Source organism: Heteronotia binoei, chromosome 9 (assembly GCF_032191835.1).
Source record: "Heteronotia binoei isolate CCM8104 ecotype False Entrance Well chromosome 9, APGP_CSIRO_Hbin_v1, whole genome shotgun sequence".
NCBI lineage: Eukaryota > Metazoa > Chordata > Lepidosauria > Squamata > Gekkonidae > Heteronotia > Heteronotia binoei.
Genome location: NC_083231.1, coordinates 9,089,468 through 9,116,872, shown reverse-complemented (window position 1 = coordinate 9,116,872; position 27,405 = coordinate 9,089,468). Strand labels below are relative to the sequence as shown.

General features: G+C 46.7%; 1 protein-coding gene across 1 annotated transcript in view; it reads left to right on the top strand.

The window, feature by feature from the left end:
• Positions 1-833: 833 nt before the first annotated feature.
• Positions 834-27,405, top strand: part of ANAPC4 (anaphase promoting complex subunit 4) — a 52,154-nt gene continuing 25,582 nt past the window's right edge. The window contains 14 exon segments of the mRNA XM_060246213.1: positions 834-959; positions 2,427-2,532; positions 4,270-4,402; positions 7,095-7,169; positions 8,514-8,540; positions 8,637-8,681; positions 13,098-13,182; positions 15,979-16,089; positions 18,570-18,653; positions 22,298-22,384; positions 25,016-25,060; positions 25,063-25,082; positions 25,169-25,211; positions 25,294-25,370. Of these exon segments, the coding sequence (XP_060102196.1) occupies positions 852-959; positions 2,427-2,532; positions 4,270-4,402; positions 7,095-7,169; positions 8,514-8,540; positions 8,637-8,681; positions 13,098-13,182; positions 15,979-16,089; positions 18,570-18,653; positions 22,298-22,384; positions 25,016-25,060; positions 25,063-25,082; positions 25,169-25,211; positions 25,294-25,370 (1,046 nt within the window). The 5' untranslated portion in view covers positions 834-851.

Sequence of the window (27,405 nt, the reverse complement as noted above, 5' to 3'; positions counted from 1 at the left end):
ATGTCGACTCATGTTTTTGTACTAAGGACTATATCTTGAGTTTCAGGATGGCACTTTGTTTCTGTACATGCATTGTGTTGGTTAACGCTGATGTGCACTCTGAAGATATATAATAAGTAAAAAATTAACGGTCTTGTAGACCTTTTCTGATGTGATTTGTGGCCCTTCGGTTATGAATTGGTAAATTTTCATAAGAATTGGACGTATGCGTATATTAGTTATTTTTTGCGGATTTTTTTCACTGACTGAGTAGCATTTTCTCTCCAGGCCAGTTTGGGGAGTTACTTGTGAACTGTGCGGGGGGTTGGACTAGATGACCCTGGAGGTCCCTTCCAGCTCTGTGATGCTGTTTTCTCCATTTTGAATGACACTGTGCTGGATAAAAAAAATCCACATTGAGCAAGTTTTTGGGGGAATAAGAGTATATATGGTGGACAAAGGCCTAATCCAGCCCACCCTCCCTCCCAAGCATCCATCTCCTCCCAGGAAGCCATCTCCAGACTACAAGAGATCAGCTGTGACTCCTGGAGATCTCCAGGTCCCCCCTGGAGCAGGCTGGCATCCCTGCAAAGTCTAGGGTTGCCAAGTCCAATTCAAGAAATATTTGGGGACTTTGGGGGTGGAGCCAGGAGACATTGGGGGTGGAGCCAGGAGCAAGGCTGTGACAAACTTCACTGAACTCCAAAGGGAGTTCTGGCCATCATGTTTAAAGGGACCGCACACCTTTTCAGTGCCTTCCTTCCAAAACTTGCTCAATGTGGATTTTTTTTATCCAGCACAGTTGGGACAATTCAGAAACTCCAGCAAAGGCATCTTTTCCCCTTTGTTTTCAGGGAGCCGCAGCTACAGCCATGCCTGCTTTCCGGCAAGTCGGAGAGAAACAGCTTCCCCAAGAGATAATTTTCATGGCCTGGTCGCCCAAGAGGGATCTCATTGCCCTTGCAAACAAAGTCGGGGAGGTAAGGAGAGAGCGGGGGATTCTGGATCGCTGCCACTGTGGACTGTGGAGATGTGTTATTCAGGGGGGGGGGGGGGTTTGTAGCAGGAACTCCTTGGCATATTAGGCCACACACCCCTGATGTAGCCAATCCCCCAAGAGCTTACAGGGCTCTTCGTACAGGGCCTACTGTAAGTTCCAGGAGGACTGGTTACATCAGGGGTGTGTGGCCTAATATGCAAAGGAGCTCCTGCTACAAAAGAAGAAGATGGCAGATTTATACCCTGCCCTTCTCTCTAAATTAGAGACTCAGAGCGGCTTACAATCTCCTATATCTTCTCCCCCCACAACAGACACCCTGTGAGGTGAGTGGGGCTGAGAGGGCTCTCACAGCAGCTGCCCTTTCAAGGACAACTCCTGCAAGAGCAATGGCTGACCCAAGGCCATTGCAGCAGCTGTAAGTGGAGGAGTGGGGAATCAAATCCGGTTCTCCCAGATGAGAATCCATGCACTTAACTGCTACACCAAACTGGCTCTCAAAAAAAGCCCTGGTGTTATTTATTTACCATACTTTTAGCCTGCCTTTCTTCAGAGAAGACTTCCAAGGGGACATAATTTAAACCAGGGGTGTCAAACTCATTTGTTATGACGGCCGGATCTGATACAAATGAGACCTTGTCGGGCCGGGCCGTGTGTGTCACAAAATGAAATGCCAGGTAGCAGAGATGTAAACTTTATAATGCACACAGACAAACACAATTAAAGGGTTTTAAAAAAACTTAGAACATGCTTAAAACATTAGTACTTATTGGTTTTAAAGGTGCTTTCTTTGTTTCCCATGGGATCCAGGGAACTGAGCAAAGGAAGCTCTGGCTCTTTCCTTCCTTCCCCCAGGGACCAGGATGGGGGAGGAGCCTCAGCCAATAGAAGGAAAAGAGGCTTGGCCCAGTAGCTCTGATGTGCAATTGAGAGAGCCTGGCAAAACAAACTATCCCGCCTTCCCTTCCTCCCCACAGGAGGAGCCTCAGCCAGTGGAGAAAATGGAGGCTTTGCTTCGTAGCTTCTGCGTGATTGAGCAAACTTGGCAAAGCAAGCTGTGATGCAGAAGGAAGCAGATGACAGCCAGGTGTTCAGGGGCCTGATAGGAACTCACCGGGGGCCTGATTTGGCGCCCTGGCTCGCTTGTTTGATACCCCTGTGTTTTTATGTATTTTACTGTATAAATTATTAATGTATTTTAAACTGATTTATTGTTAGAGTTTTATGTTGTAAGCCGCCCTGAGCCCGCTTCGGTGGGGTAGGGCGGGATATAAATCTAAACAAACAAATAAATAAATAAACTGGCAGTAAAGCCAACAGAATGCCCTCTCTTGCACCCATCAATAGACCTGATCTGTTTTTCACTGGGCACTCCTGCAACCTGATTTCAGCAGTGTCCCTGTGCCATCTGCCCCTCTGTTGTGCTCTTATACTTGTTTTTCTCGCTTAGGTTTTACTTCATCGACTGGCAAACTTTCAGCGAGTCTGGAGTTTACCACCAAGTGAAACCACTGGGAAAGAAGTCACAGCCCTTGCATGGCGGCCGGATGGCAAAAGTAAGGTGTAATGATGGGTGCTTTATGTCGGGGTCCCCAGCATGGTGCCTGTGGGAGAGGATAGGAGATCCAGTTTGGTGTAGTTGTTAGGAGCACGGACTCTAATCCGGGAGAACCGGGTTTGATTCCCCCCTCCTCTTCATGGAGCCAGCTGGGTGAACCTTGGATCAGTCACAGTTCTCTCACAGCTGTTCTCTCAAGAGCAGTTCTCTCAGAGCTCTCTCAGCCCCACCTACCTCACAGGGTGTCTGTTGTGGGGAGGGGAAGGGAAAGGAGATTGTAAGCTGCTCTGAGACTCGGAGTGAAGGGCAGGGTATAAATCCAATCTTCTCCTTCTCCTCTTCTTTCTTATTGCACATCAAGTGGTTTTAGAAAGTTGTTGGTTTCAGATGGGGCTCTTGTCCAGCTGGGCTTGTGATTGGCCATTGAAGACCAGATCAGCTGTGCAGATTAAAGTAACATTTTTGTAGTGGCAGCTGACACCACGCTATTTGTTTTATTCTCTCTCACCCCGCTTTCCCAGGGTGTTTTTTTTAAAATTACCCCTCTTCTCCCCTCCACTTGGGCTTCCTCTGTGAGTGTGGCTCCACCTCCAGAAGCAGCCATTTTGCGATTGGCTCCGCCTCTTTGTAATGGCCATTTTGTGGTTGTGTCCACTACTCTGCTTGAGAATTCCAGAGATGCCCACAGGCTCAAAAAGTTTAGAGGAGCCCTGTTTATGCTATGATTTCGGGCAATACATTAAGTAATATGCCTATCTCATTTTTATCCCATTTTTCCTTCCAGGAGCTAGAGCGGGGGTGTCAAACATGCAGCCCGGGGGCCGAATCAGGCCTTCTATCAGGCCCCTGAGCAACTGGCTGTCATCTGCTTCCTTCTCCCTCTCTCTTGCTTCCTCCTGCCTCACAGCTTGCTTTGCCAGGCTTGCTCAATCGCACAGGAGCTACAGAGCAAAGCCTCTATTTTCTCCACTGGCTGAGGCTCCTCCCTTTTAAAGAAAACCCTTTGATTGTGTTTGTGTCCTTTATAAAGTTTATACCTGTCCTACCTAATCTTAAATAGGTACACGCGTGGCCCGGCACCACGTGGCCTGGCCCAACACGGTCACATTTATGTCCGATTCGGCCCTCGTAACGAATGAGTTTGACACCCCTGAACTAGAGGCTGCATATGTACACACATGAGCACATGAAGCTGCCTTATACTGAATCAGACCCTTGGCCCATCAAAGTCAGTATTGTCTACTCAGACTGGCAGCAGCTCTCCAGGGTCTCAAGCTGAGGTTTTTCGCACCTGTTTGCCTGGACCCTTTTTAGTTGGAGATGCTGGGGATTGAACCTGGGACCTTCTGCTTACCAAGCAGATGCTCTACCACTGAGCCACCGTTCCTCCCAGTGAGGCGCCATTACCTTTTTTTCATGTTCACAACAGTCTTGGGCAGTAGGTTAAACTAAGAGTGGTTGGTCCAGAGCCATCCAGACAATTGCGATAGATTTGAACTCGGGTCTCCCCCAAGGCTGGTCCTCTGACTGCTCTTACAAGGATGCTCAACCCTGAAAAGACGTCGCTCTGTCTGCTGCAGGGAGCGTGGTAGAGTGATGGTTTCCGTTTACGACCAAGATAGCATTTAAATCTAAGATGTGACTGCTCTGTTTAACTTTTCTGTCATTTGGCGCATAAGGAAGGCGCTTTGGTTTGGGTGCTGAACACTTCAGCAGGTCGCTGTTCTTTCTGTAGTTCTGGCTTTTGGACTCGCCGATACCAAGAGGGTTATCCTGTGTGATGTGGAGAAGCCGGAAAGCCTGCACTCTTTCTCTGTGGACGCTCCAATCACCTACATGCACTGGATGGAAGTCACAGAAGAGAACAGGTAGGCTCTCCAACGAGCTCACAGGCCGCTTCTTGCCTGTTATCTGTGGTAGGATAAAAAAAAACACTTAAGGATTACAGCATGAAAGACCAAATAGAACCAACACATTGTTAGCTGCGATAGCACACAAATAAAGCACAATTTTCATTAATGTCAATGGTGACAGAATCTTGTTGTAGTTTTACACCATAGTATTGCCTCTTAACATGGAGCGTTCAGCAACAGGCAGAGTACATAAAGTCCAATAAACAAAGAAATTAGTGCACAAAGTCCATTGTTAAGTTCACACTCGTTGTCAAATGGAAACCATCAAGTCCACGAGAAGTCCAGTATGAAGTCCTAGCCCACACGAGGGTTCCAGATAATCCCTCGTTCCAATGACCTTCTTCCTCAGTGAACTATCCAAGTAGTAAACAATATTTTACACTATGCACTGTGTAAAGCCACAAAGATTTTAACAGAAACCAATGTAAGGCCGTGCTGCAGCTCCTGAAGGTCTCCAAGGAGGGGGGCCCCTCTCACTTTTCGGGGGAGGCCCTTCCACAGGGGTGGAGCCATGATGGGAAAGGCCTGGGCTCTGTTCCGTGCCAGATGGGCCACCCAAAGGGGTGGGAGAGCCAGCAGAGGTCTGCCTGATGACTGCAGTTGGCACCCTGTGACATATGGAAGGAGATGGACATATGGTAGGTGGTGGTCCTTCCCATGTATGTGTCCCAGGTCATGAGGGGTCTGGAGACCAAGTCCTAAGAGGAAACGTCGAAGGCGCTGGGGATGTTTAGCCAGGAGAGGAGGCGGCTGAGAGGTGATATGATCACTTATCTTCAAGTAGTTGGAGGGCTGTCATATATTATAGAGGATGGTGCAGAATTGTTTTCTGTGGCCCCAGAAGGTAGGACCAGAACCAATGGGTTGAAATTAAATCAAAAGAATTTCAGGTTCAACATTAGAAAGGACTTCCTGACCATTAGAGCGATTCCTCAGGGGAACAGGCTTCCTCGGGACGTGGTGGGCTCTCCTTCCTTGGAGGTTTTTCAACAGAGGCTAGATGGCCATCTGACAGCAATGAAGATCCTGTGAATTTAGGGGGAGGTGTTTGTGAGTTTCCTGCATTGTACAGGGAGTTGGACTAGATGATCCTAGAAGTCCCTTCCAACTCTGTGATTCTATGAATGGCTTTAAAAGTAATAAGCAGCACCTTGGATTAATTCAGAAACAGACTGACAGAAACAGACAGTCATCTTCTTGGCCCTTTTCTTTCCATCTGCGTCTTTTTCGAAGTCTGCTCTCCAGTTCTGAGGGAACACAAGAGCTCAAGAACGCAGCTGAGGGACCAGATGGGACAAGAAATTTTGTCCTGTCAGTTTATTTACTTCAGTTCATGCCCTGCTTTTCTCCCTGCGGGGGGACCCAAAGTGGCTTAGACCATACTCCTTGTCTCCATTTTAGCCCTCAAAATACCCTGGGAAGTAGGTTGGTCGACGAGTGTGCAATTGGCCCAAGATCACCCAGGGAGCTGCCGTGGCAAGAGCAGGGGTTTCAGCCTGGGCCCCTGAGAATCTGACATTCTAATCCAGGGGTGGCCAAACTTGCTTAATGTAAGAGCCACATAAATTTTGGGTTACGACTTTAAGAAAACTGCAGAGACTTTTTTGCTTGGATTACAATTAGAAAAACTACCAAAGGAAGACAGGACTTTAATTTGGTACTTGCTCTCAGCTGCTAGGACATTGTATGCGCAGCTGTGGAAACAAGAAAAAGCACTAGAGAAATGGGACTGGATTATGAAAGTTTTATCGTGGAGTGAGATGGACAAATTAACTAGAACTTTAAGAGACTATGATTTAGATATATTCAAAAAAGAGTGGGAGAAATTTAAAGAATATATGGAGAAAGAGTAGAATGTAAAAAGACATTGGACAATTTTTTAGTATCAATGAGAAAAAAATATTGAACTTTGATCGGTTAGTAGTACCTTTAGAACTGAACTTAAATCTATAACTTCGGGGAAGTCAACATTGGAGGGAGGGGGGAGTGAATTACCATATGGGTTAGTATATAATTTGATTATTAAGTTTTGTAACCATATGTTATTAATAAATTGTTAAAACACAATGTAAGAGCCACATAGAATAAACGTCAGATGTTTGGAAGCTGCGAAGGGAGGGAGGGAGGGAGGAAAATAGATGGGGAGGAGGAAGGGAGAGGTGGAAAGAAAGCAACTTTAACTTTCAATGAATTCTCTAAGCCCCAACTGACTTGACTTGGAGAAGTGATTTAAACAAAGAAATGCCTTCTCTGTGCCGGCCAATGAGATGGTGGGGGTTTTGAGAGCCACACAATGTGTGTGAAAGAGCCACGTGGCTCCCGAGCCGTAATTCAGCCACCCCTGCTCTAATCACTTAACAGCAGTGAATTGTATCACCTCTGCCATGCACGTTCTAACCAACAGTGCTGGAAATGATCTGTTGTCACTTAACAATGCCGTGATTTACATTTAACGCTCGCATATGCGTTATCTTTAAGAAGGTGATGACAATTCGAAGAACGTATTAAATGTAACTAAGAAAGAAAATCAGGGCCCACCCCCCAGAACATAGGTGGTGCTTTGGCCCTGAATAGAGTTAGTCTGTTAAGGTGCGTATTTGTCTTCTCAGAAGCTAAAGCCTCAGCGATTCTCTGTTTTTATTTTCAGTGTCCTTGCATCGTTTTTTAATGCTGAGGACGAATCCAACCTCCTCCTTCCCAAACTGCCTGCGCTGCCAAAGAAGTGAGTGTTCCGATCCCTAATGTTATTACCTGGGTTGCCGCAGAGCCTTCTCTGTGGAGACCTCTGGGCTCTAGAACAGGCCTGTTTGCTGTGAACTCGTTTGTTAGGAGGGCTGGATCTGACATAAAAGAGACCTTGTTGGGCCGGATTGGGCTGTGTTGGGCCGGGCCATGTGTGTACCTATTTAATATTAGGTAGCAGAGATACAAACTTTAAAACTTTAAAACATGCCTAAAACATTAGCACTTGTTGGTCTTAAAGGTGCTTTCTTTGTATTTTTTTTTCCCACGGGATCCCGGGAACTGGGCAAAGGAAGCTCTGGCTCTTTCCCTCCCTCCCCAGAGGACTAGGAGGAGGGGGAGCCTCAACCAATGGAGAAAACTGAGGTTTTGCTTTGTAACTCCTGTGCGACTGAGCAAGCCTTGCAAAGCATGTTGAGATGCAGAAGGAAGCAAGAGAGGGGGCGAAGGAAGCAAACAGCCAGTTGCTTGGGGGCCTAATCGGTGCCCTCCGGGGGTCCTGATTCGGCCCCTGGGCTGCATGTTTAACACCCCTGCTCTAGAACAAGCGCAGGAAGGAAACCTATTTGTTTTACTAGATCTAGGTTATTTTACCCATAAAGGTTGTGTGTCTGTGCAATGGACCTTGGGAATTTAGATGGGAATTCCTTGAGGTGGAAATTGCTGGAGGTGGTGCTGGTTAAGGATATGGCTTTATTGTTTGTTGCGGGGGTTCTAAATTGGAGTTTTTAGTAAGCTACCAAGCAATAACAGTGGAAAGAATGTATGGGCATTTTCGCACTGACCTAACTCCGGAGCGAGGTCCCTCTTCACCGCGCAGCGTCTGCGCGGATTTCGCACCAATTGCTCCGCAGAACCCGGAAGAGCCGCAAAGTCCCGCGGCTTTTGCGTCACAAATGTAAACTCCAAAAACCAGTTTACATTTGCGATGCAAAAGCCGCGGGACTTTTTGGCCACTGTGTGATACAGAGTGTTGGACTGGATGGGCCATTGGCCTGATCCAACATGGCTTCTCTTATGTTCTTATGTGACACAGAGTGTTGGAGTGGATGGGCCATTGGCCTAATCCAACATGGCTTCTCTTATGTTCTTATGTGACACAGAGTGTTGGACTGGATGGGCCATTGGCCTGATCCAACATGGCTTCTCTTATGTTCTTAGGAGGCAAACTCAGGGAAGGCCTCGGCCTCTCTGCCCTGTTAGTGGCTGTCCAGAGGAACTGATTGGCCACTGTGTGAGACAGGATCCAGCAGGCCTCTTCTTATGTTCGTTTTTAGATAATATCATTGAACGTGCCTCTTTTCTTTCCTCTTTTTAAATATAGCTTCAGCACCACGGCAAAAATTTTCAGGTAACGCATTTTCCGTTTCTGTCTTGCTTGGACTTTGAGAACAAACACAATACCTGTTGATTTTTTAAAAAATATATGTTATATATTCTTTTTTAGTGAAGAAAAATCAGATGAGATTATGAAGCTCATGGGTGATGTCAGGTAGGTAACTTGTTTAATAAAATGTTTGATTTGTGTCAAGTTGTGTAAAATAGCTATACTTGGTGAAAATGGGTTTTGTTATATGTAATGAGATAAAAAACCAATATCATTTTAGACAGCTTTGAAAGGGAATTCGATAGACCTGTCTCCCATGAATCAATAGCTACTTGCCATGGTGACTGAGGGGAACTTCCACATTCAAAGTTAAACTTTGAGACAATAAAGCCCAGAGGATATAATCAGGATCGCTGAAGTCTGTAAGGACTACCGCGAACTTTGGTAAACTTTAGAAAGCTTGAGAGTCATGGAGTAAAAGGACAGGTCCTCTTGTGGATCAAAAACTGGCTGAGTAATAGGAAGCAGAGAGTGAGTATAAATGGGCAGTCTTGGCAGTGGAGGACGGTAAGCAGTGGGGTGCCGCAGGGCTCGGTACTGGGTCCCATGCTCTTTAACTTGTTCATAAATGATTTAGAGTTGGGAGTGAGCAGTGAAGTGGCCAAGTTTGCAGATGACACTAAATTATTCAGGGTGGTGAGAACCAGAGAGGATTGTGAGGAACTCCAAAAGGACTTGTTGAGGCTGGGTGAGTGGCGTCAACGTGGCAGATGCGGTTCAGTGTGGCCAAGTGCAAAATAATGCACATTGGGGCCAAGAATCCCAGCTACAAATACAAGTTGATGGGGTGTGAACTGGCAGAGACTGACCAAGAGAAAGATCTTGGGGTCGTGGTAGGTAACTCACTGAAAATGTCAAGACAGTGTGCGTTTGCAATAAAAAAGGCCAACGCCATGCTGGGAATTATTAGGAAGGGAATTGAAAACAAATCAGCCAGTATCATAATTCCCCTGTATAAATCGATGGTGCGGTCTCATTTGGAGTACTGTGTGCAGTTCTGGTCACCGCACCTCAAAAGGATATTATAGCATTGGCGAAAGTCCGGAAAAGGGCAACTAGAATGATTAAAGGTTTGGAACACTTTCCCTATGAAGAAAGGTTGAAACGCTTGGGACTCTTTAGCTTGGAGAAACGTCGACTGCGGGGTGACATGATAGAGGTTTACAAGATAATGCATGGGATGGAGAAAGTAGAGAAAAAAGTCCTTTTCTCCCTTTCTCTCAATACAAGAACTCATGGGCATTCGATGAAATTGCTGAGCAGTCAGGTTAAAACGGATAAAAGAAAGTACTTCTTCACCCAAAGGGTGATTAACATGTGGAATTCACTGCCACAGGAGGTGGTGGCGGCCACAAGCATGGCCACCTTCAAGACGGGTTTAGATAAAAATATGGAGCAGAGGTCCATCAGTGGCTATTAGCCACAGTGTGTGTGTGTATATATATATATATAAAAAATTTTTGGCCACTATGTGACACAGAGTGTTGGACTGGATGGGCCATTGGCCTGATCCAACATGGCTTCTCTTATGTTCTTATGTTCTTATGCTGGTAGATTAGTAGAAAAAGGCAAAAGTTCAGTAGCACCTTAAAGACACAAAATTTGTGGCAGGGAATGAGCTTTCGTGAGTCACTGCTTACTTTCCATAGGTAAAGTTTGCAACTTACAGGGAACATTTTGCCAGGTTTTGCTGTGGTATTGTCATAGCAGATGAGGGCAAAATTTAATTGCCTTCCTTTCTAACCATGACTGGTAGCTTTTGAACTGCAAGTTACCTCATGCTTCCTTCAGGACTTAAAATGCACACGCACAGCTCGTTGACAACCCTAGCTAGGCACTTAAAAACATTAACCTTCTTCGCTGTTGCTGGAGAAACCTTTTCTCATTGATGCTTTATTTCAGGCTGTTCAGATTGTACCTTTAAGCTGGCTGAACTGGCTGTGTGGTGCTATGTAACTTCCTTCCCGAGGCGGTATCCCTGAAAACAACTGTGCTTTCCTCCTTCTGGCTGTGCTTTCTCTGGAGTAAATGGGGGAACAACCTTGGCCAAAACTCCATGATGTAGACCAGGGGTGTCAAACTCAGTTGTTATGAGGGTCAGATCTGATAGGGGAGGGTGGGGTATAAATATAATAAAATTAAAATAAACATAAATGCGACCTTGTCGGGCCGGATCATGAGCGTCATAAAATGTACTGCTAGGTAGCGGAGATATAAACTTTATAAAAGACACAGACAAACACAATTAAAGATTTTGAAAAACTTAAAATAAAACATGCTTAAAACATTAGCAGTTGTTGGTCTTAAAGGTGCCTTCTTTGTACCTCTTCTGTGCGATCCAGGGAACTGGGCAAAGGAAGCTCTGGCTCTTTCCATCAGGAACCAGGAGGGGGAGAAGCTTCAGCCAGTAGAAGGAAAAGAGGCTTGGCTCAGTAGCTGTGCTGTGCAATTGAGAGAGTATGGCTAAGCAAGCTCTCCCTCCCCTCCTTCCTCTCTAAGGCAGGAGCCTCAGCCAATGGAGAAAATACAGGTTTTGCTCTGTCGCTCCTGTGCGATTGAGCAAGCCTTGCAAAGCAGAAAAAAGCAAGAGAGAGGGGAAAGGAAGCAGATGACAGCTAGTTGCTCAAGGGCCTGATAGGAGCCCTCCGGGGGCCTGATTCGGCCCCTGGGCTGCATGTTTGACACCCCTAGACAATGGCAATGCTAAGCCAGATAGGACTGTTTGATGCCCTTAGGGTAGGAATTAAACCTACTCTCTGCTTCTAGTGGGCCTAGCTTTCTGGAATCAAGCTAGGCCCACCAGAACAGAGGATAGGTAGAGTTCCACCATCATTGGGTAGATACAGCCAGCTTCTTTACTGATGAAAAAGGGAGGAAGGGTCTTCTTTGACCGCCTGGAAAGGTTATGTGGGGGGCCATGGGAAGCAAAAGCCGTATGATATGGGGAGTTGGGTGAGATGTGAGTGGAAAAGGCGACTGAATCCAGCCCACGGACTTCTAGCGTCTTTTCCTTAATATACCAGGTCAGTTAGCATGCACTAACATAGGCAGGTCTTTTTTGGAACAGGGACGCACAGGGACGTAGTTCCAGCTGGCTCGGTGTCAGGGGGCGTCACCTAATATGCTTCAGTCGTTCCTGCTGGCCTTTTTCTACCAAAAACATCCTGTGCAAAACAATGGGGGCATCAGGGGGTGCGGCCTAATATGCAAATGACTTCCTGCTGGGCTTTTTCTACAAAAAACATCCTGTGCAAAACAATGGGGGCATCAAGGGGTGTGGCCTAATATGCAAATGACTTCCTGCTGGGCTTTTTCTACAAAAAACATCCTGTGCAAAACAATGGGGGCACCAGGGGGTGTGGCCTAATATGCAAATGACTTCCTGCTGGGCTTTTTCTACAAAAAACATCCTGTGCAAAACAATGGGGGCACCAGGGGGTGTGGCCTAATATGCAAATGACTTCCTGCTGGGCTTTTTCTACAAAAAACATCCTGTGCAAAACAATGGGGGCATCAGGAGGTGTGGCCTAATATGCAAATGACTTCCTGCTGGGCTTTTTCTACAAAAAAAGTCCTGCCTACTGTACAGGGCCTGCTGTAAGCTCCAGGAGGATTGACTACATCAGGGGTGTGTGGCCTAATATGCAAAGGAGCTCCTGCTACACAAAAAGCCCTAGATATAAAGGGCAGGACTTAGTGATGCCCCAGGATGTCACGAGCAGGAACTCCTTTGCATATTAGGCCACACACCCCGATGTAGTCAATCCTCCAAGAGCTTACAGGGCTCTTCTTAGAGGGCCTACTGTAAACTGCGGGAGGACTGGCTGCATCAGGGGTGTGTGGCCTAATATGCAAAGGAGGTCCTGCTACAAAAAAAGCCCTGCCTATAGGGGAAAGTAAAATGCTACACTTGGGCACTTAAAGTACCCTTTGGATTAGGTGCTCGTCCCTTATTGTCAGGCGGGGAAAAGAAACATGAGACCCCCACCATTGAAGGACCCCGGAAATAGGCAAGCTCTTGTATCTAGTGGGCTTGCTTAAAAAAAAAAAATAAAGGAATATGTTCTCAAAATATTCCAGAGGGTGTCTGAAACAGATATGGGGTTCCTTGATGAAGAAGAACAAACAGAGATTTCCGGTGTGGAGGTTAAACTTTGTGCAGAAGGCTACTCTATTTCTCTGCAATGCACCCATTTCAGCGGTGGCTTTCACATGGGAGTTGGGTTGTTCAGTTTCCGGATGCTACTGCAGCTACAGCACCGTAGGCTTCCATGAGACAGGTTCCCATGCATTTTCCCTGCTCCAGTGCTTCAGCAGCCGCCATTCTTTTCCCCTCACTACTGTGGGCTTTTCATGGTAATGACATGGTAATTGAATGTCATTATAGCAGTGTGTTGATCAGGTCTTCTGAATTCCTGGCTTTCATTTGTTTAAAAGTGTCTAACCCTTTTCCTTGCAGAGATATAAGGGGAAAGACATAGGTAAGCACACTGATGGCTTTCTTTTTGTGGTTTTTTTTAGGCTGAATGTGCTGGTTCTTGGGAGCAACTCTGGCTTCATTGAGATTTATGCTTATGGGATGTATAAGATTGCCACAGTAACTGGGGTATGTTGGTCTTTAATTACCACGTTTCAGTACCATGCCCTTCCTTAAGAGATTTCCAGTTTACCCTTTTAAAAATTTTCCCTTCATGCTTAATACTCAGCTGACAGGAACACTTGAGATTTTGAGAGCCAGTTTGGTGTAGTGGTTAAGTGCATGGACTCTTATCTGGGAGTACCAGGTTTGATTCCCCACTCCTCCACTTACAGCTGCTGGAATGGTCTCGGTTCAGCCATAGCTCTCGCAGGAGTTGTCCTTGAAAGGGCAGCTTCTGGGAGAGCTCTCTCAGCCCCACCCACCTCACAGGGTGTCTGTTGCGGGGGAAGAAGATAAAGGAGATTGTAAGCCGCTCTGAGTCTCTGATTATAAATCTGCAATTCTTCTTCTTCTTGAAAGGTGTTATTCAGTCCTGCAGACGCAAAACACAGAGAACTCTTTGGCTGTCGGAAGTTCTGAAGTGACAAGTCTAAAATGTCTAAAGTAGCAGAGATTACAATTGACCCCCTTTCGCCCGGTTGGTTGTGACTTCTGTTCCTTGAGAGCCGAGTGGCTGGCAGAATGTAACAATTCTTCCTTTCACTGGGTCTCTCAGCTCAGGGCAACTATTGCCGTTTTCCCAGGCACTGTTTCTAGAGGCATAGAAGCCCTGACAAGATAGAAAGGCGGCATCTCTCATTGACACAAACCGTCCTATGTCTGGAAGAGTTTTATACAGATCTAATTTCTTTGCTCATGACAAGCTATGGGTGGGCTGGCCAAACTTGCTTAATGCAAGAGCCACAGAGAATAAATGTCAGACGTTTGAGAGTCACAAGGCATGAACATCAGACGTTTGAGAGCCGGGAGGGAGGGAGGAAGGAAAATAGATGGAGGGAGAGGTGGAAAGAAAGCAACTTCAAATTGTTAGAGAATTTTGCACGCAGCAGAAGACACTGAAGGAGAGGGACAGGCAAACATAGGAATTAATAGACAAGAGAGATAAGAACATAAGAACATAAGAGAAGCCATGTTAGATCAGGCCAATGGCCCATCCAGTCCAACATTCTGTGTCACACAGCGGCCAAATATATATATATATATATATATATATATATATATATATATATATATATATATATACACACACACACACACACACACACACACACTGTGGCTAATAGCCACTGATGGACCTCTGCTCCATATTTATAAGAACATAAGAGAAGCCATGTTAGATCAGGCCAATGATAATGGTAGAATACATTTACCAGAACAGCATCCAATATTCAGAGTCGTTGCCAGGCCAAGGTCATGCACAGTAATCAGTACACACTTCAGTAGATAACAGTATACACCAGTAAGGATACACAGCATGATCCAAGCACAGTAGCATAGGATCCAACACCAGCAGTGTTTGCTGCCACCCAGACAGTGAGCCTCTCAGTACCCACAATCCTTACAGGCAGACAGAGCAAGCTCACTGAGCTTCCCTAAATACACACACCAATCATGCAAGCTCACCAGAGGTTGCATCAGCTCTGTGAGTCAGCACAAAGCCTAATTACAGGTGAGGTCATTCCACCTTACCTCAGTAACAGGTAACAGCTGGGCCATGATGCAGCATGACTCAGCATGACATTGCAGAAACAACATTTACTATTACTAAGATGGAGTCAGTCAGCCATTTTAGGACTGAGTTCCAACACAAATGCATTCTCCAAGCCGCCAGCTTTGGCCAAAGTTGGGGGGACGTATATCCCAACCTTCTTTACAAGTGATTTTAAAAGTGCCAGGTATCTAGAAAAGATACAGCCGATTAAGATCAGGCGGATGCTGTCCTTGGCACGCTTGAACATCCTGGACACAGCAGTACTGAGGGGCCGTTTCCATAAGATTCCGCTAGAAGACAGGATCTGTCCGTGCGGCCTGGAGGAGGTTGACACTGTTCCCCATCTTATTCTGAACTGTCTTTTCCATACAGAGGTAAGGTACAAACTTCTGCGGAACCACCTAATGTTAGCTGAATCTTTAAATCAGGCTCAAGTCATGCACTTCCTCCTTGGGGACGGGTGTGATCAACTTTCCCTGGATCTTGCTAAGTTTCTATATGTTTCCGACCTTGACAGGAAGAAATTTAACACTGCTTGTATTTGAAAGAAAGTTGCCCTTAGTTAAGTATTGCCTATATCAGCTAATTTTATTACTACTTTGATGGTTGTGCATAGTTATTATATTGTTATGTGATATTTTAGCTTGGTGTTGTGTTGTGTTGTACTGTTATCGATGTGTTGTGTTGTTGTTGTTGATTGGCCTAGAGCCGTATTAAACTGACTGACTGACTGACTGAAGCCGCCAGCTGGCTTTGGTTAGAGAAGTGATTTAAAGAGACAAATGCCTTCTCCAAGCTGGCTGATGGGGCGCTGGGGGCTTTGAGAGCCGCACAGTATGTGTGAAAGAGCCACGTGTGTGCTTTATCTTGCTTGGGCTTTTTTTTTAAAAAAAAAGGATAGGAATATGTTCTCAGAATATTCCAGAGAGTGTCTGAAACAGATGTGGGGTCCCTAAGTAAAGAAGAACAGACAAGAGATTTCAGGAGTGAAACAGCAAAAATTCTCCTTTGTGAGCTACTGGAATTAAAGTTTGACCACCCCTGAGCTATAGCTTACTGTTTTAAATACCATTTAGTATGCATCCACAATTGTCTCCTTGCTGAAATCAGGATAAAAATATAACAGTAAAGGAGTACAGGATGATCTCTTTGCAATTGCTATGGGGGGAAAGTGAGGCTGATTTGTTTTCCCGAATTTTTGCCTTGACCAGGTGGCTGGTTCTTGTCTTGCCTTATGTCTCTCAAGTGACTTGAAATCGCTATCCGTTATTACCAAAGTCGAAGTCTCTCCAGAGAGTGAGCCGGAAATAACGTACTTCCAGGTGAGCAAAGTTGGTGGGATGACCCGCAGTGATGGATCGTGGGAGCCCGTGTTGTCCTTTCAGCCCCTGCCATTGGAGTGTTTTTGAGCAACAGTTTTAATTTGATGGTGATGAAATTACTACCGACAATCTGCTGGTTCTGAACAGCTGTATGACGAGCCCCAACAATTGAGATAAATTTGGCTATGGTCTCCCAGGAAGCTTCCCTGATGGCAGGAGTGGGGTTTCGAACCTGGGTTTCCCAGATCTTGGGCCTGCACTGTAACCACTACAACCTGCCAACTCCTCTTGTGTAAGATGGGCCTTGTGTTGCTTAAGATCTGGTGGGATGTAATGGCTAAGGGACTGAGCGACAAATGAGCGCCAAGTTCAGATTTCATCTCTCCCATTAGGTGGCCTTTGGAAAACCTGCTGTCTCTCGTGTCCAAGTATCCAGGCTTTGAATTCAGCAGAAGCTCACAGGAGCACAGCTCCTGAACCTTTCTAAGGGTTCCCCCTCCTCCACCCCACCTACCTTGTCCATTGAATAGTAGATGCAGCTGCATAACAATCCCTGGATTAGGAGAGCGGGCAGCCAGCCGGCCACCAGGAGCTTTGCCACGCCCCCAGCAGCCCTCATTAACACCTGGAGAAGCCCACACCACCCTTTTTTCCACCTTATGCGATTTTGGGCAGCAGGTGGCTTGCTGGCCTTTTGACTTGGGGGGATGGGTGGCCAAGGAGAGCCCCAGACGAGTGAGGCCTCTGGATCTCTAGCCAGCTCAAGCAGGCCTCACCCACCCGGCGCTCTCCTTTCTTGCATCAGGTTGCTTTTGGCTGGTGGGGGCGGGCAGCATCTGCTAATGAGTTATGCCAATGAGCTTTACCACCTGTTTTTCTACAAAACAACCGCGGCACGTATCCAACCACACAGCTGCTCTGATGAAAAGGCTCTGATGTCCGTAGGAAAGAGGGCAGCAGTTTCCACTGACATGGAATGACATTTCAGGGCTCCTTGGACTGCTGCTGGAGGGGGAAATGTGAAAACCCTTCCTTGGGAAAACTGGATGATTGGACGCATGCCATTGGTATGATTAGCTATTATGGTTAATATCCCTGATATAACAATAATCTGCAGCTATCACAATGTCCTGGGCAATGTATTCTCTCCCTTAATTACGCTCTCAAACTTCTTGCTCTCTGTTTCCTTTGATCCCAAGCTTCAGCCATGTAAGAGGAAGAATTTGAAAAAAATCTTTTGGCACCACTCACCATATGAAGATGTGGGTTTTTTTGTTCTCCCTAATATAATCTCCAGCCTCTTTTCTTCTAAAGAATGATGCTGTAATCTTTTTTTTTAACCTCACGTTAAGTAGATTTTCATGCTTACAAATTGTCATCCGTCCCTTCTAGAAGAAGAAGACTGCAGATTTATTCTCCACCCTTCTCTATGAATCAGAGTCAGAGCGACTTACAATCTCCTTTATCTTCTCCCCCCCACAACGGACACCCTGTGAGGTGGGTGGGGCTGAGAGGGCTTTCACAGCAGCTGCCCTTTCAAGGACAACGCCTGCAAGAGCTATGGCTGACCCAAGGCCATTCCAGCAGGTGCAAGTGGTGGAGTGGGGAATCAAACCCTGTGAGGTAGGTGGGGCTGGAGAGGGCTCTCACAGCAGCTGCCCTTTCAAAGACAACCTCTGCCAGAGCTATGGCTGACCCAAGGCCATGCTAGCAGGTACAAGCGGAGGAGTGGGGAATGATAAGAGTCCACACACTTAACTACTACACCAAACTGGCTCTCACAGCAGCTGCCCTTTCAAGGACAACCTCTGCCAGAGCTATGGCTGACCCAAGGCCATTCCAGCAGCTGCAAGTGGAGGAGTGGGGAATCAAACCCGGTTCTCCCAGATAAGAGTCCACACACTTAACCACTACACCAAACTGGCTCTCCTACACCAAACAGTCTTCTAAAAGGCTGGCTGGTAAATTGAGAAGTCTGTAATTTGCTGACAGATCGATTTTAAAACTCAACACATGACAAAAGAGCTATGATTGAGTAAAGAGCACCATCGAATAGTAATAAGCTAAGCCTTGGCTTAAAAATCTCCGCATCGTACTGCCTTGCTAGATGAATTTTCAGACATCCTCAAGGGGTGTGATTGAAAGAGTCTTGAGACAGAGCTTATTGAAACTGGGAGACTTGAGTTCGAATCCCCTCTCAGGCCATGGAAACTTACTGGGCAACTTTGGGCCAGGTACATTCTCTCTCGGTTTGACCTACCTCACAGGGTTGTTGTGCGGATAAAATGGAGGAGAGAACGATGTAAGCTGCCTTGGCTCCACATCAGGGAGAAAGGCAGGGTAGAAATGAAGCAAATTCAAGAATTCACTTTTAATTTAAACACAAGTGAAATCCTTCTAGGAAGATAAGACTTCAAGATCTGTTTGACTGCTTCCCTTCTGATGCTCATGTCATACATAAGTTTGGCTTTTTGTTATAGTTCGACACCAGTCTACTCTCGACATACCTGCCTGAGGTGACTCGGATGGCTCGAAAATTTACACACATTTCAACTCTCCTGCAGGTATAGTCTTGAAATTTTCTGTAGCAGGAACTTCTTTGCATATTAGGCGACCCCCCCCCCCCGATATGGCCAATCCTCTTGGAGCTCATAGTAGGCCCTGTACTGAGAGCCCTGTAAGTTCTTGGAGGATTGGCTGCATCAGGGGTGTGTGGCCTAATGTCACAATCCTGGGCCTAGTGAGGCCTGCAGGCCCCAGAGAAGCCTGCCTAGGAATTACTGGGGGAAAGCCTACATTTCTCAGGATCCCCACTGTCCCTCTGATTGGGTGACAAGGTTTTGGAGGGAAACTAGCCCAGAGAGGGGTGGGACCTGGGAAGAGAGCATAAAAAGGGCCAAGCACAGACAGGGTGTGTTCTTTCCTGGAGAGGCTGCAGGCAGAGGGGTTCTCTGAGAGGTTGCAGACAGAGAAGGAGAGCTCTGTGGAACAGGCAGTAGGGTAAGATCCCTCACCCAAGGGAAGTGTGGTGAGTTTGGAATCAGAGTTGGGACTGTATAGCTAAACGCATCAGGGCTTTTGTTTATTTGCACCACCAACCTTTACTGCTTTCATATTCACTTTAAAGAAGACGAAGATACTGGATTATATCCCGCCCTCCACTCTGAATCTGAGTCTCAGAGCGGCTCACAATCTCCTTTATCTTCCTCCCCCACAACAGACACCCTGTGAGGTGGGTGGGGCTGAGAGGACCCTTACAGCAGCTGCCCTTTCAAGGACAACTCCTATGAGAGCTATGAGTGACCGAAGGCCATTCCAGCAGCTGCAAGGGGAGGAGTGGGGAATCAAACCCGGTTCTCCCAGATAAGAGTCCACACACTTAACCACTACACCAGACTGGCTCTTTATCACCCACTTATTGTTTTAGAGCACTAATAATAACACTTCTTTTTGTTGTTATCCTGCCTGGGTTCTCATGTCTCCTTGGTCACAATTAAGAGGTATTTCTTAATAAGGAAGACAAGGGTAGGCATTTGATGAAATTGCTGAGCAGCCAGGTTAAAACGGATAAAAGGAAGTACTTCTTCACCCAAAGGGTGATTAACATGTGGAATTCACTGCCACAGGAGGTGGTGGCGGCCACAAGCATAGCCACCTTCAAGAGGGGTTTAGATAAAAATATGGAGCAGAGATCCATCAGTGGCTATTAGCCACAGTGTGTGTGTATGTATAAAAAATTTTGCCACTGTGTGACAGAGTGTTGGACTGGAGGGGCCATTGGCCTGATCCAACATGGCTTCTCTTATATTCTTATGTGACTCAGAGTGTTGGACTGGATGGGCCATTGGCCTGATCCAACACGGCTTCTATTATGTTCTCATGTGACACAGAGTGTTGGACTGGATGGGCCACTGGCCTCATCCAACAGGGCTTCTCTTATGTTCTTATGTGACACAGAGTGTTGGATTGGAGGGGCCAGTGGCCTGATCCAACATGGCTTCTCTTATGTGACAGAATGTTGGACTGGATGGGCCATTGGCCTGATCCAACATGGCTTCTCTTATGTTCTTATGTGACACAGAGTGTTGGACTGGATGGGCCACTGGCCTCATCCAACAGGGCTTCTCTTATGTTCTTATGTGACACAGAGTGTTGGATTGGAGGGGCCAGTGGCCTGATCCAACATGGCTTCTCTTATGTGACAGAATGTTGGACTGGATGGGCCATTGGCCTGATCCAACATGGCTTCTCTTATGTTCTTATGTGACACAGAGTGTTGGACTGGATGGGCCACTGGCCTCATCCAACAGGGCTTCTCTTATGTTCTTATGTGACACAGAGTGTTGGATTGGAGGGGCCAGTGGCCTGATCCAACATGGCTTCTCTTATGTGACAGAATGTTGGACTGGATGGGCCATTGGCCTGATCCAACATGGCTTCTCTTATGTTCTTATGTGACACAGAGTGTTGGATTGGAGGGGCCATTGGCCTGATCCAACATGGCTTCTCTTATGTTCTTAAGGGTGATTGGGTGTTCTGGGCCTTCCATACAGACCCTGACCAGAATGGTGGCAGCCAATAGAAGGCCCTGCTAGGCTCCTGCTGAGTGACACCTAATATGCAAAGGAGCTACAAAAAAAGCCCCCCTGCCTCTCACCACATTCCTATAATTGAATGTACTCTGGTGGAAACTAAAATCATTGCAAGCCAGGATTCCTCTCCATAACCGAGGCTTGAAGCTTGGTTTGCTGTTCCTTGTTAATAGGGAATCTTGGTTGGTGTCAGTGTCCTTGAAATGACAGAATATGGCGGACACTAAAAAATAAGAATCTTAGTGGGTCACCAAGGATCCGTTCAATCCGACGTATCTCAGTGAAGTCGCTAGACAGAGTGGCTGCGGTCACGCGGATGGAACAATCCACTTTCAATGCGCCTTGCCACTGAATTTGGCCAGTTCACACGGTAAAATTCAGTTGGAAAGTGCACTGCAAATGGATTGAAATGGATTTAGGGTGTGTGACCACAGCCTATCAACAAAGAGAAGGGAAGGAAGGGGGTGGGCCTCATTTTGGGCAGGAGCTCACAGCAGCGACACTCCAGAAACTCAAAATTTTATTGCGCTCTTTCTTTCTTATCCCTCCCCCACCAAAGACTTGTTTCTGGGCTCCATTGTTCAAATTCCCTGTGAGAACTTTGCCGAACTCTAAGATTTGACAAACTTTCTAATATTTTCCCCCACAAGAAATGAGAAAATAACCAAAACAGAATATAAAGCATAGATATGGAAATCTTCCTCATGCCACTGTGGCCACATAGGCGAAAATAATTTAAGAAGTATGATGGGAGTAAGGCTTTATTATGACAGTTATAATTCAAGAAGCCTTTTAAGGTAGATGTTGAGCTGATCTAATTTAGTATACTTTCCGTTGATGTCAGGGGTGTGTGGTATATGCAAATGCATTATGCAAAGGAGTTGTGCTAATGAGCTCCGGTGCCTCTTTTTCTACAAAATGACCCCTGCAAGGGGAATATGTACTAGTGGGAAAAAAGGAGGCATCTAAATCTGCAGCTCACTACTTATTTTTTCACTGATTAAGAGCAGGGAGAATTCTATTTGCACCAGTCTGTTAGTTATGGAGGGTGCAACATCTGTATTTAAAGCTACTGGTGTTCTGAAATAAATTACTGTCCTATTGCAGTTCTTCAGCATACCTGTGTGCAGGGGTAGAATTCTAACAGGAGCTCCTTTGCATATTAGGCCACACACCCCTGATGTAGCCAATCCTCCTGGAGCTTATTATAAGGCTCTTTTTCGTAAGCTCTTGGAGGATTGGCTACATCAGGGGTGTGTGGCCTAATATGCAAAGGAGCTCCTGCTAGAATTCCACCCTTGCCTGTGTGGAAGAAAAACCTATTAAGAAAGAGTGATAAAGTCACTTTAAATTCCTTGTTAATATAATTCATATTTTAAGAGTGAGGAATTAATTCTTTCCCTCCCCAAGGGCAATCTTGCTGCCTTTCAGTAAATTTATAATGCATTTATATGGCTTGAAGATGTAACTTTTGCGTACCTGCGTGTTTTTAGAGGGGTGCAAAAAATATTAAAAGGCCAATTTAATTTAATTATAATTTCAATTTTTCCCCCTGTAAATTGTATGTTTCGCATACTATGGAAAAAAGGACTGAATTGCTAACTTTTCCTGTGCAGTATATCAAGCTGTCGTTGACGTGTATGTGTGAAGCTTGGGAAGAAATACTCATGCAGATGGACTCTCGGCTAACTAAGTTTGTACAGGTATAGGGAGGGGGGAACTTGGACAAGTTGTACAATTGTTATTTTAACGGTTGCTGTGTTTCTTTCCTGGGTAAAAGAACGTTAGGCAGGTTGTAGACAACCTGTAAAAGGGGCCATTTTACGCTTGCAGCTTTCAAGAGAGCAATGAAGCATTAATGTCCCCACGTCCCACCCTTAGGGTCACCCAAAGAACTGAAAGAATGGGAAATGCAGAGAAAGCAAATTGACTTCTTTTGATTCTCACTCCCAAACCCTTTGGCAGGGAAAAAGAACTTCAGTAGATTCCTGGGAAACCTTTCTGTGCAGAAGCCTAATGTGATGCCCCTTTCCCCCTCTCATAGCATGCCTACCACCCTCTACACCTGTCTCTCACACAGTTTCAGGTGCCACACATTGCCCCCTTCTCATGTCTTTAAAAATGTGTACAGAGAGCCATGACAGTTTCACACCTCAGGTCCTCTCTCTCCCCCCCCTCTCCCTCCCTCTTCTCCTCCCTCTCTCCTCCCCCCTCTCCTCCTCCCTCTCCCCCTCCCTCCTCCCTCCCTCCCTCTCCTCCCTTCCTCCCTCTCTCCCTCCCTCTCTCTCCCCCTCCCTTCCTCCCTCCCTCTCTCTCCCCCTCCCTCTCCCTCCCGCCCTTTCCCCCTCTCCCTCCCTCTTCTCCTCCCTCCCTCTCTCCTCTTCCCTCCCCCTCCCTCTCCCTCCCTTCCTCTCCCCCTCCTCCCTCCCTCTCCTCCCTTCCTCCCTCTCTCCCCCCTTCCTCCCCCCTCTCCCTCTCTCTCTCCCTCTCCCCTCTTCCTCCCTCCCTCTCTCTCCCCCTCCCTCCCTTCCTCCCTCTCCTCCCTCTCTCTCCCCCCTCCCTCCCGCCCTTTCCCCTCTCTCCCTCCCTCTCCCCTCATCTCTCCCACCCCCTCTCAGAAATGTCAGCAGACAAGGTAGCCCAGCCACATTTAATAACAGTCCCTCACTCAAACACAGTTATTGGGGTTTGGGGGCTCATACAGTGTTCTGTGCACACACTGCCACCATTTAGTCAGCTCTTAACTGGTGTGGGTGTTTGTCTGTGTTTCCCTGAGACCCACAGCCTACAGATTCAAACCAACAAGGAGTTTTATTTCTAGGTTGAACATGACATCAAAGAAAGTAAGGTAGATGTGAATAATGCTTTGTTTCTAATTGATTGTTTCCCTGCTCCCGCAATTGATGTCCTTCATTACAAAGTGACTCTTTTCAGCCAGCAGCTGTTCTCCACAGTTTCGCTCTCTTTCCAAACTCTCTCGCTGCCAGCTTCCAAATGCCCGCTGGACTGCTCTTTTCCATCAGCTCTCATTGGTCACTCGTAGCGGGAGGCAGAACGTAACCTCTCCGTCACACCAAGTCTTTACCATTTCCAGTTCAAAGATCTCGGGGGCCTCAGATTTCCAGAGCCTGTGCCGGTTGCCGTTGTGATGGGTGGAGCTCTGCTCCTCTGTAAGGCAATCCAAGAGGTCCACTTTATTTTGTGGTGTGGGGAGAAATAGAGAGCCAAAAGCAGCCATGGATTCTCGCTGAGCCACTCCGGTGGGGGAAAGCACAGGGCAGATCAGGACCAAAGTCCCCTCTAAGCTGTGGAGTCTTGTGAGCAAAAATTCTACTTTGGGAGCTACTGGCATTCGTGAGCTCCTGCATAAATTAGCTCATTCTGGGGCCTTTTTTCCTGAGCTAGGACAAAAATGTGTGAGCCGGAGGCTAAAAAACTGTGAGCTAGCTCACACTAACTCAGCTTAGAGGGAACACGAGGAGCTCATGTATTTGTCCTGGAACTGGGTCTGCTGTTCTCTTGTGCCATTTTTATTTTTATTTATTTTTATTTATTTATGATTTGTATCCCGCCCTTCCCACAAAGATGGCTCAGGGCGGCTATACGGATCCAATTCAAAGGGTAGTAGCCCCGAAACAACCAGAACTCTGCAGTTTCTCTAAGGGCCCCTGACACTACTGCATATCTCTGGGCAAACGGTTTATTGGTTAGGTGTCTGTTCAGTCAAATAGCAGCTTCCACCCACTGTTCTCTGGTTTGTTCTCATTTTTAATAGTGGCCTTCCAGTGTAGTTCCAGGTGTAGTTCCAGGGGCAAGTGATGCTCTGTATTCTTGGTGCTTGGGAGGGGCAGCAGTGTGAAAACTTTTAGTATCCTGGCCCCACTGATGGACCTCCTGATGGCATCTGGGTTTTTTTTGGCCACTGTGTGACACAGAGTGTTGGACTGGATGGGCCATTGGCCTGATCCAACATGGCTTCTCTTATGTTCTAGTTTTAGTTTATTGCCTTCGTTGTTCTCAGTGGCTTGGCTCCACCCAAATTCTCCACCAATGGAGGGGCTTCTATCAGTGGAGTCTATCTTCTTGGCCGCCGCCCCTCCTGCCACTGCTTCAGATGCCCCTCAGATGGCAGCTCTTAGCCAAAGCAGAGAGGGGTAACAGGACAGCTGCCACAAGAGTAGGTATATGGCAGCCCTCTCAATTGCACAGGTGGCAGTAGCCAGAATCCAACAGGATCACAGTGGTCAGCCCACCTGAAAGGCGGTGGAGCTGAAAAGATGGGGTTGAATTTTTAAAAAATAAACGCGTTGATGCCAGTGCTTTCTGATTTGTAGGAGAAGAACACCACTACATCCGTGCAAGATGAATTCATGCAGTTATATTGTTGTGGGGCAAAGCGAGGTAAGGGGCCTGAAGGATCCTCTTTCATTTTCCTTTGGACAGAAAAAAGAGACTTGTGCACTGATTCTTTATTTCCCCCTACCTAGCCTTGAACTCCAGGGCCTGCTGATGAGTCAGTTAACGGTGAAGGTATGCTCCCTTTTTTTCTTGAAATGTCGCTTCTGGTATGCTTCTAAACCTACAGCGGTCAGAACAAACGATCTCCCAACAGGGCTTAAAAAAACTCGGCCAGTCCATGGAGTCCTCGTATTCCAGCATCCAGAAGCTCGTCATAAGTCACCTGCAGAGGTAAGTCTTGGGAAGTGTGTTCAGGTGAGACATCAGCCCCTGGGATGGGAGTGGGTTCTGATCGCATCGCCAGCGTGGAAATTTGATGGATTACCTTGGGCCAGCACGCTCAGCCTAACCTAGGATCATAGAGTTGGAAGGGCCCATCTAGGCCAGTCCCCTGCAGAATGCAGGATCAGCCTAAAGCATCCCTGGCTAGTGTTTGTCCAGCTGCTGCCTGAAGACTGCCAGTGTCTACCCTATAGGGTTGTTGTTCTGAGGATAAAATGGAGAAGGAGGTGTGCATGATGTTGTAAGCCCCTCTGGGTCCATATCCAGGCAGAAAATGGGGTATATAATGTTTTCATAAGGTTCCAGCTGTAACAAAAGATATTTCTAATTTACGATTATAAGCAGGGCTTTTTTTTTTTTTGGTAGCAGGCACTCCTTTGCATATTAGGCCACACACCCCTGATGTAGCCAATCCTCCTGGAGCTTACAGAGCTCTTCTTACAGGGCCTACTGTAAGCTCCAGGAGGATTGGCGATATCAGGGGTGTGTGGCCCAGGGATGGAATTCTAGCAGAAGCTTCTTTGCATATTAGGTCACACACCCCTGATGTAGCCAATCCTCCAGGAGCTTTCAGGGCTGTTAGCACAGGGCCCACTGTAGAGTCGAGGATGATTGGCTACATCAGGAGGTGTGGCCTAATATGCAAAGGAGCTCCTGCTACAAAAAAAGAAGCCCTGCTTATATGAAACAAGCGTTCTTCACGTTGCATAGGAGGAAAAACACTTTGACTTCCCAGGTTGTGCAAGTAGCTCCTGGGATGGGCTGAGTCACCGAATGACTGACTAGTTATGCAGAAGTTAAGAACGTAAGAAGCCATGTTGGATCCGGCCAATGGCCCATCCAATCCAACACTCGTCAAAACCCCAGGTGCCTTGTCTTGTGAGAAAGGGAGAAAAGGACCTCTTTCTCTGCCTTCTCTGTCCCATGCATAATCTTGTAAGCCTCTATCATGTCACCCCTCGAGAGTTGTTTCTCTCTGTTTCTGGGCAAAGATGGGACTTAAAGCGACCTTCTGCAGTTGCTCTTGGGATTTGAATGGGGGCGCAAGGAGAACATCCAGTCTAAGTTATACTGACCCAGGGCTTTACAAATGAAAAGCCACCCCTTGAATTGTGCTTCCAAGGTGCTTGTTTCAAATGATTTGCAGGCAGCTGTATTCTGAACTGATGGGAGTTCCTGAACAGTCTTCAAGGGCAGCTCCACGTAGAGCAATTTACAGCAGTCTAGCAATATATAGCAATTTACAGCAGTCTAGCAATATAGGCAATCAGGTAAATATAGGTTTGCAAGGTTTACTAGCTACCCTTTTCTAGGAGCACTTTTGGCTATTGCACCAATCTCAAGCTGGTAAAAGGCACTCCTGTTCACAGTTGTTGCCTTATGTCTACAGAGGTAGTGCTGAATCCCGACTAATGCGCATGTGACCTTTCAAGCAGAAGTGCAGCTCTGTTTAGAACTGAGGACTTGGCTGATTCTCAGGTTAATTGGATCTTCTGCCCTCTGCAATCTTCGTCTTGTCTGAGTTGAGTTTTATGGTGCCATCCTGAGCCGAGTTATGGCCTTCTAAGCCCTTTGAATTCAGTGGACTTTGAAGGGTTTAACTCTGCTGAAGATTGCAGTGTGAGGACCTTTATCTCCATCTCTGGCCCCAGGAGTCCTTTCGGGTTCTCTCCTGCCTTACCTGATCGTGATAAAAAGGATAACGTTAATGGTCGGATGATGACCTCTGACCCAGAAAGCCTGACCCTGTGGTTTCAGGTGGCTGCTGAAAGTATAAGAGACAAGCTGGACAATTGTTAGATCCTTTAGTATAAATCAGGGGTGGCCAAAGAGGGAGGGAGGGGAGGAAGGAGGAAAATAGATGAGGAGGGGGAGAGGTGGAAAGAAAGCAAATTTAACTTCAAATGCATTCTCCAAACCACTGACTGCCTTGGCTTGGAGAACTGATTTAAAGAGAGAAATGCCTTCTGCAAGCTGGCCAATG